Genomic DNA, 8,982 nt, shown 5'->3' with positions numbered 1-8,982 from the left:
CTCCTTCCTTGCCCCCGCCCCTATCCCCCTCCAGGGGGGCCGCTTGGCTGAGCTGAGTCCCCATACAGCCTCCTTAAATGAGCCTCCGCACTCCGGAAAGCCTGGGATTTCCAGAAATCAGCCTGGGATTTCCCTGAGAGCGCTCGTCCCGGGAGGGAGCGCTCGTCCCGGGAGGGAGCGCTCGTCCCGGGAGGGAGCGCTCGTCCCGGGAGGGAGCGCTCGTCCCGGGAGGGAGCGCTCGTCCCGGGAGGGAGCGCTCGTCCCGGGAGGGAGCGCTCGTCCCGGGAGGGAGCGCTCGTCCCGGGAGGGAGCGCGCCGCGGCCTGACCCAGTCTTTCCTCCGGGAGGGGGCCCTGCGCTCGGGCTGCTGGAAAGAGCTCGGCTTCCAACTGGCTCTCGGCTGGGCGCGGAGTCCGACCCCTCCCGCCCGGCCTTCTTAAGGGAGCACAGTTTCCGAGGCCGCTGGCTCCGACTAAGCTGTTTGGGATGTGGAGCCGTTGAATTGTAAACTAAGCGGTGCAATTTAACAAACCGGGATCCCCAGTGGCTGCTGGAGCCTGCGTTGTTTGCTTGTGTCCTTTTGCTGCACGGTGAGCTTCTGCACAGCTGCAGCTAAATATGTTACTGTGTTCCCTGTGGTAACATCTTACCTGCAACAGATGGCCTGACCTCTGTTGAGGAGTGAGTGTACTTGGTACTTGAATAGTTTTCTTCGGAGGCCTCATCCTCAGTTCAAGAGTTACTTTCCTAAGCATAGTACAGGATTCGGAGAGGGGTTTGACAACTTTAGGGTTAAAGCCGTCAAGCACTTCTTATTAGAAAGAGCAAGCAGCTGCAGCTTGTTGTGTTACCATGGTGACCTGGGCTATAGTCTAGAGAAGTTACAAAGAAGATTCAGATGTAATGGTAAAAACTAGTGATTTTCCTAAGCTGTGCCTGTTTTGGAAGGAAATGCTGGCTCATGTGGAGCCGCGGGTGAGCTCATTGGCTCACATCGCCGTCCTCCCTCCCGGCTCTCACTCTCTCTTTTTCACTCTGTCTTCAGAATGGCAACACTGCCTTGGCGATTGCTAAGCGTCTGGGCTACATCTCCGTGGTGGACACCCTGAAGGTTGTAACCGAGGAGGTCACCACCACCACCACGGTAAGTGAAAGGAACCCATCGGCTTCGGCTCCCTTGTGGCTTTTAAGCCACAGACATTTTCACTTACAAAATGTTTTGAGCTTTTGATTTTGAACTTCTTTTATTGTAGAGCATACATTGAAGTATGCAGATGTAAAGGCATTTACACAACTAGTAACAGGGATTTCAGCTTCCTTTAGTCAACATAAATCCATATAAAATGCGTGAATGTAATTTTATAATACTTCCTTTTTCTGTGACTGACTTCTTTTTTTCTGGCTCCTCTGCCCTGTTGCTGTAGTTGGGTGTGACACCTACCGCTGGCAAAGTGGTAGGACACTCCACAGCAAACTTTTTATCTTAGCCCGGAGGTCACGCCAGACTCTGGGAAGACCCTGATCCCTGCTACGCTCACGACTGGGTCAGATGCATTCCCAGTGAGAACAATTCATCCTGCTTTTCTTCCTATTTCGGATTATTTTTTATTCAAAAAGAAAATCGAATGTGCTTAAGAGAGAAACTGTGTCTGTATCTTGACAGAATATATATGTAACATTTTTTATTTTCGCTGTTTGGAATATGACTGCTGATTCTTTAGGAGAGAAAAGTGATCATCACTGGCCTTTGCCAGAGAAACTCTGGAAGAGTGAGGACCGTGATGTTAATGAGTCCTAATGCTCTTGTGCTATTCAGCTGGAGCCAAGCTTAAAAGGAGGCCTCCTGAGAGGAAACTCGCAGCTGAAAAGTGCTCTTCTCTTTGCATATATTTATTAACTTTTCTCCTTAAGCATCAACTCTAAGAACAACAGCTCTTTAATTTCTCTTCATAAAGTAGAAAAGTAGACCGACAGCAGAACATTTAGATGTTCCTGAGAGACAATAAGATCATGAATCAACAAATATAAAATTCTGAATGAGGTTCTAGTAAATGCTCCAAGCTACGAATAATGCATATAGAGTTTTGGAACACCTGGTACTTTTGATAGATGTAAGGAAAAAGAAAGGAATTTTGTTCTTCAGGCTGACAGCAAGTCCCTGTTGACAGATATTGAGGTAGTTGGTTTGATGTGAAGTTTTAAATAGAGTGGAGTATGATTTATTAATGAACTACAAGACAGAGACTGAATTTAGATGAGAGAATGGCACTGTGTGTTTTCTCAAGCAAAATCTTTGGCCAGTGTACCACAATATTTTTAAAGATTTAAAGTATAGTGTCAATAAATTATATAGTAGAAAAACAAGTCTTGTCATCACCTCGCACTATACTTCTGAGTCACTACATATGGCTAAATCGTAATGGCTTTTTCTTACTATATGATTTGTTATACCAGGAAAATCTTCATACTGGGCACCTGTACATATATCTTTATTTGGCATCTTTGAAACAATGTGCACATCACAGATAAGTGAAGGTTTTGGTGGCAAGATTGGGTAAACACTTTTGTTCTTAGAAGTCATGTTTTCTCTCAACTTTACCTCTTGCATGTTCTGGGAATTATGCATGTACATTTTTATCAGATGACCACTAGATGGCAAACTTGCATCTTTTAGCTATCTTGACCTGCTTTTTCTTCCATTCATTTCATTAATTCATTCCTTTAGTATTTATTGGATATAAAATATGTGCTGGGTTCTGTGCTCAGTGCTGAAGTGTCATCAATGGTGAAAACACTACTCCTCCCTACCGGCAACTTACAGTGTAGTGGGAGTGAAGAATGAGACTTAAGTTTTGTAAGAAAATATCAATAAATTCTTGTTTAATATCAATAGAACTATAGAACGTACACGTCTAATTTCAAAGAGATCTCAGGCTCACAAATATTACTTAGAGTGAATGAATTTAACTATACAGATCTATATTTAAAAAGAGGAGCAATTTTTTTAAATACTATTGCTAAAGTTCTCAAATACCCTGTCAGAAATCAGACATATGGTCATATCTCCACATATGTAGCTCTAGGGGGATGTGAAAACTCCTCATAAAACTCTCTGTGAGCTTTTTTTCTTTTCTGGTAACTATTAATCTCTATGCTGCCTAGCTAATCATTGCTCCAATAAAAACCACCATACTTAGAAATCAAGTTTCTAGGTGAAAAGCCAACAAACAAATGTAAAACATAACAGCATGTCTGCTTTCAGTTGGGAAAATAAGAAATCATTGCCCACATTAACTAAACAAGTACCCCCTTTATCTAAATGGGTAGTTTTATTGGTTACATGTTTTAATGCTGCCCTATCTTTACTTTCTTCTTCTCTTAGAATTCGATTCTTAGAACTGTGAGTTTTATTGTTTTGTGAAATGGAATTTGGGGTTAAGGATTGAAAATATGAGCTTATTCCTTCCGTGATGTGAGTCTTCTTACTTTATACTTCTTCTCTTTCAGAAGAGATTTTCATTCATTCTTTTCCCACATAACGATGATATTAATGATATTAAAAACTATAACTAAAATTTAGTAGTTACAAATATGCCAGACACTGAGGGTAGATCTAGGATTCAAATTTAGGTTGTCAGATTCCAAAATCCATATTCTTAACCACTCTGATGTAACTGATCTTGACTTTGCTAAAAGTAGCTTACCAGGAATTTTCAACTTTTAAAAACTCACTTAAATAGCGCCCTTTATGGATTTTCATGGAAGTATCATATTCAGTATCATTTTCTAAAATCTACAGATTCACTAAAAATAATTTGGAACTACTCACTGGTGGTAGGTAAATAGCACGAGGCAATAATTATGTAAAATTAATCCAATTAAATTTCATGTTACTACCATTTGAATGTAATAGTTGAACTACAGCCATACATCTAACATACGAATTTCACATCATTGGCTTCATACGATGTGCCATTTGAGCAGCAATGTGAGTTCTCTGCCATCAGAGAAAGTTTCCTTTGCTATTCCTCCTTCCAGAATTCTTCACCCCAAAGTATGAATAAAGTCATTGTGTGGAGAGAAGAGTAAGGCAGCAGTTTGTAAAGGAAAAGTCACTGCTTCCGAAATTTGTGAGACATTTTTGGAATCCTGGTTTGTTTCCTTAACCTTTGCTTTTCTAACTTTACTTCGTAAGACCTAGCAGAGGATATGAGACAGTTGAGCACTCTCTGGGGATTACAGTCATTGTCTATTTGCCGGAATGGACATCAGAGTGGGAGGGACACATTTCTGGCAGCAGAAGCCAGCAAGCTCAGTCTCCTAATGCAGTTTGGAAGAACTGTGAGATATGACTCATCCCTCTACTTACTGATCAGCTATCATCAATTATTTGCATAGTTTTAAAGTGATCGTTGCATATAATCATTGATATGTAGAGCATAAATTACTGAATAAGCTACTAAAATAAAAATGACATTATAGTTATATTACCATTTAAACTTTGGTTCTAAATCTTATCTGATGCCGTAAGTCCGTTAAAATGGGAATCATAAAAGTGGCAGTGCAATAAATACATGTAAAGTCATTTGACACTTTTTAAGTGGAGTCAAGAACTTTTCTTTGAATACAGGTCCATTGACTAGAAGGCTAAGTTGTCATTCTTGAACAAAGAACATCTGTAATACATACTGTATTGTGTGTGTCTATCCTATAATGTCTATATCTATATACAATTTATCCTGTGTATTATCTTAAAGAGACACTATTCTGAGTGCAGAACCTTTTTAAACTTTTGACATTTTTTCCCCAACGTGCTATAATTGTCTCAGCCACACCTGAGTAGCAGTTATTTTTGGAGACTCACCTTTGTTGAGACTTTCCAAACCATTTACCTTAGTTTTTATAGAAAAATATTACTTATGTAGTATTTAACTTATATATAAAAATTATGTTAACATGTACAATTGGTATAAAGGGGTTTGGGAGCAAAACCAGGTTTAGCTTGTAGCACTGATGGGAGCCAATGTGTGTGGACACTGGAAGGTGGCATACTAGCCAAGGTCACTCGCCACGCTGTGACTTATTGTGACTTGCTGAGTAAGTGGTACAAAGGAAGTGGTTGACCAGGGAGAAGGGCTAAATGAAGAGCAGTAAAGCACACTTTTTCTTTTGCACAAAAAAAAAGCAGATATTATCCCCCATTTATAAAACACCATGTGAGGACTCATGTTTGATTTTCTACATCATGAGAAATGTTAAAAACTCATTATTAAGTCTGCCATCTATCGCATTCTATTTGTTTTGCCACATTATATGATTTAATTACATCCTATTAAACTTATGCATCGTGCACTACTCATTTTAACTTTTAAAGTAGTTTCTCATCTTGACCATAGAATCCGAGATTCTATAGCAGAAGAAGACGCCCATGATCATTTAATTATATCCTTGTTTTCTTTGGGCTATTCAGATGTACTTGCATAAAACCATATTTATGTTTGGCTAATCAAGTTTTCAAAGGACACTTCATTTAAAAGGACAATTTTTTTCATTTCTTATCACATTACTAATGAGTGGGAAGACTTATTTATTATCCATTCAACAAATATTTACTGACGACCTTTTAAGGGTCAGGCACTATGTCATGTACAAAGGCATACTATATTTACTACATTGTGTATAGAAAGCAGTTTTAATATCTGTGCCAAAAAGTATCCATGACCAATACGATCAGTGTTACTTTTTCTATTGCCACATATATTTGCTGATAATAACCTTAATAGCATTCAATAACCAAACTAAAGCAAAGTTAGTTCCACTCTCACAAGTTCAAAGAAAATATAGTCACATTATCAGCATCTGAAAATAGAAACTGAGAAGGTCGGGCAATATAATTTAATCATTTAAAGTGTATTTCCATCAGTTATTTTCAAATGGAGAAGCATCTTCTTGTGGAAATGTTTCCTATGAAGGGCAAATACTCTAGAACGTTTCTGCAAAAATGGACTTTCTGGTGTGGTCTAATGCAGTAGGTATCCCTTAAGATTTTTAATCATTTAATGTACATTTAGATACTTATTTTAAAAGTTTCCCCCAAAGTCATAGTTTAATTGAATGTCATTGTCTCTATCCTGTATTTTAAATGTAAGTCATTTTTCTGCAATCTATACATTTTCCTAATGCAGGAAAGTGGGTCGCAAATTGAGCTGCACAATAGACCCACCTGAGGAACTTTAAAAAATACCTATAGCTGGCCCTGTCTTCAGGGATGCGGATTTAATTGGCTTGTGTTGAGACCCAAGCAACAATATGTTTTAAATTTCTCTAATAATTATAATATGCAGGTAGAGCTGAGAACCGTTAATATAGAACTTAGGTTATCATCTTTCTGTGTTAAATTCATAAATTAATTAATATTATAATTAAATGGTATATTTTTAAGTTTGTTCATTCATCAAATTCTTATTGACTACCTGTTATTCTCCAGAACTTTGGATAGATGCTTTTGTCTTTCCTACAGTGTTTAATTTGTTTTCAGTGAATAAGACATTATGGAATTATTTAGACATCAGAAACAACATGCTGGAAAGCTGAATTTACTACTCTAGTCTACAATTGTACCTTCATCTGGATAACATGAGACTTTCTTTACTTTCTGCATTTCTTCCTTTTCTTTTCTTCCCAAAGAAAATCTATGTGGTCATTATGTGGATCTTAAATGTATTATGTCATCAATTTATTCCAATATGTATTTGAGAAGCCCCTACTATGTTTCAGGTTCTGTGGAAACAACTTCTTTCATGACTCACACCCATGAGGTGGGAGGTGAAGGGGGCACGTACAGGTGTGTGTGATGTGGTGCACGTGATGCTATAGGAGTGGGTAGCGGCAGATAAACATGGTTGAACAAACACATTCATTGAGGAGGGTCAGGGTGTGTTTCTCCAAGGAAGTTACATCTTATATGAGCCAAGACAAGAGAAGGAAGAACATTTCTGGTAAAGAAAAGGATATATGGGGGAAAAAAGCAGAGGCATAAGAGAACATGGCTGCCAACACGGTTGTAGCGTGTGGTGGAGGGATGAGGCCTCCCTGACAATCCTTACTACATCACCAAGCATCTTCCCAGCCAGTTTGCCGGACCCTTGAACAACCCGGGGAATTCATCCGAATATAACTTACAGTCAGCCATCTGTAAGGATGGTTCCGCATCCATGGGTTCAACCAACCTCGGATCATGTAGTAATGTAGTGTTTACTATTGAAAGATATCCACGTGTAAGTGGACCCATGAGTTTCAAACCTGCATTGTTCGGGGATCAACTCTATTAAGTTTTCTTCTGAAGAAAATGGGAAGCCACTGAAAGGTTATGCAGTATCACATTGTGATTTAATCAGTCCTTCACATATAGAAATTATACCCCTGTATGTAAATATATTCTTAAATTAATCAGTTGAATTTCCCTGTAAAATTATTTGAAGTTCTCTACTGCTTTTGGAAAAAAAAGAGTTGGTGGTAGGGGTATTGTAGCCAAACAAGTCTGTAGTCTCTAGGTAGCAAAGCTCAAAAACCTAGACAACCTATTTACTGTATTTTAGTGGCTTTAGTTGAAGATTTTACTCTTATTTTAGGAGATTAGTTTTTAAATTTTCTCATAACAATGCCAAGTGATGTACTTAATGCACTTTCAATGCAGAAACTAGAGATAGGAATTTGAGACTCAACTATCTTTAGGTGATATTTCAAGTCATGAGATGTGGATTTTTATCCTTTTTTTTTATCACTGTGGTATCCCTGGTGTCTGAAACAGTGCCTGGCATGCAGTAGGCACTCAGAATGTTTCTTGAGTGCCTGAATGACTAAAATGTTCAGAGGCCCTTTGTTTTTAAGATTAATTTAATATCAAAATATAGTGATGATAAATTATGCTAGCTAATATTTACTGAATACTAACATATACTAAGCACTGTTCTTAGAGCTCTTATATATTTCATTTAATCTTCATAACAATTTTATGAAGTAGTATTATTATCCTGTTTTACAAATGATGAAACTGAGGCACAGAGAAATAAAGGGACTTGCTAAGGCCTCATAGCTAATAAATGATGAAGTTAGAATTTGAACCCATGTAGCCAGACTCCAGAGCCTGGTCTCTTAACCTTACCTCATCCATCAGGGATAGAAGGCAGTGCATCTGGCAACTCTGGAGGGCTATTATGGAAGGCAAATAAGCAGCAAGCCAGAATTGTAGACCCATGAAAGACTATAAGGATGGGTGATTCTCCACTGTTGATCCTCTAATCCCAGAAGAGATGCATCACATTTTCTGCCCCGAAGTTTATGTCTTTCACATTGTTTACAACTTCGTTCCAGTGGCTTTGTTTTTCATAAATTGCACATATTCACTGCTTCTTTTGAAAGCTTTTCTGGAGACATTACTCAGTCCATTTGAGGGAAGCCCTGAAAACCTGAATCTGCTTTCTCAATAGGGCTATTAATGCCATTGCTAAAGAATTTATTTTGCAAATGGGAATTCAAAATAATGAACTTTCTCTTGCACGACTTCACTGGAGTAAACGATCATTTATCTTCAGAAAGAACAAATGAGTTTCCATGAAGGAGAATAAGAGACTAAGCTTCCAAAATGTCCGTGTGGAGAAGATGGAGTGCTCGGGGCCTGATCGCTTGCTGATGCTGTTGACTATGGCCTCTCCTCTGTGACTCTTTTGATCTTTTGTTTGATTTTTGTTCTTAAGTTGAGCATTAATGACTTTTGTCTTTCCAGACTATCACTGAGAAACACAAGCTAAATGTTCCTGAGACCATGACCGAGGTTCTTGATGTTTCTGATGAAGAGGGTAAGACTTTTATTCATTCTCCTATGACATCTGTCATGGTCTTACACAAAGGAAACCATCCATTTTTTCAGGGAACAAGCTGGTACGGTGGATGTGGATGACAGCATCTTAGCACTTAAAGTAAC

At 38.7% G+C, this 8,982-nt stretch overlaps 1 protein-coding gene across 19 annotated transcripts in view; it reads left to right on the top strand.

Annotated features, from left to right (window-relative positions):
• Positions 1–8,982, top strand: part of ANK2 (ankyrin 2) — a 689,834-nt gene that overhangs the window by 600,786 nt on the left and 80,066 nt on the right. For 18 of the 19 annotated variants that reach the window (XM_073804958.1, XM_073804947.1, XM_033856740.2 and 15 more), the window contains 2 exons: positions 1,045–1,143; positions 8,785–8,857. In XM_073804958.1, coding sequence (XP_073661059.1) covers positions 1,045–1,143; positions 8,785–8,857 — 172 coding nt within the window. Of the gene's footprint in view, positions 1–203; positions 590–1,044; positions 1,144–8,784; positions 8,858–8,982 lie in introns of those variants that run through there. The other variant, XM_073804957.1, reaches the window with a different exon arrangement.

The sequence above is a fragment of the Tursiops truncatus genome, chromosome 5 (genome assembly GCF_011762595.2).
Source record: "Tursiops truncatus isolate mTurTru1 chromosome 5, mTurTru1.mat.Y, whole genome shotgun sequence".
Classification (NCBI taxonomy): Eukaryota; Metazoa; Chordata; class Mammalia; order Artiodactyla; family Delphinidae; genus Tursiops; species Tursiops truncatus.
This window is presented reverse-complemented; position numbering and strand designations above follow the sequence as displayed.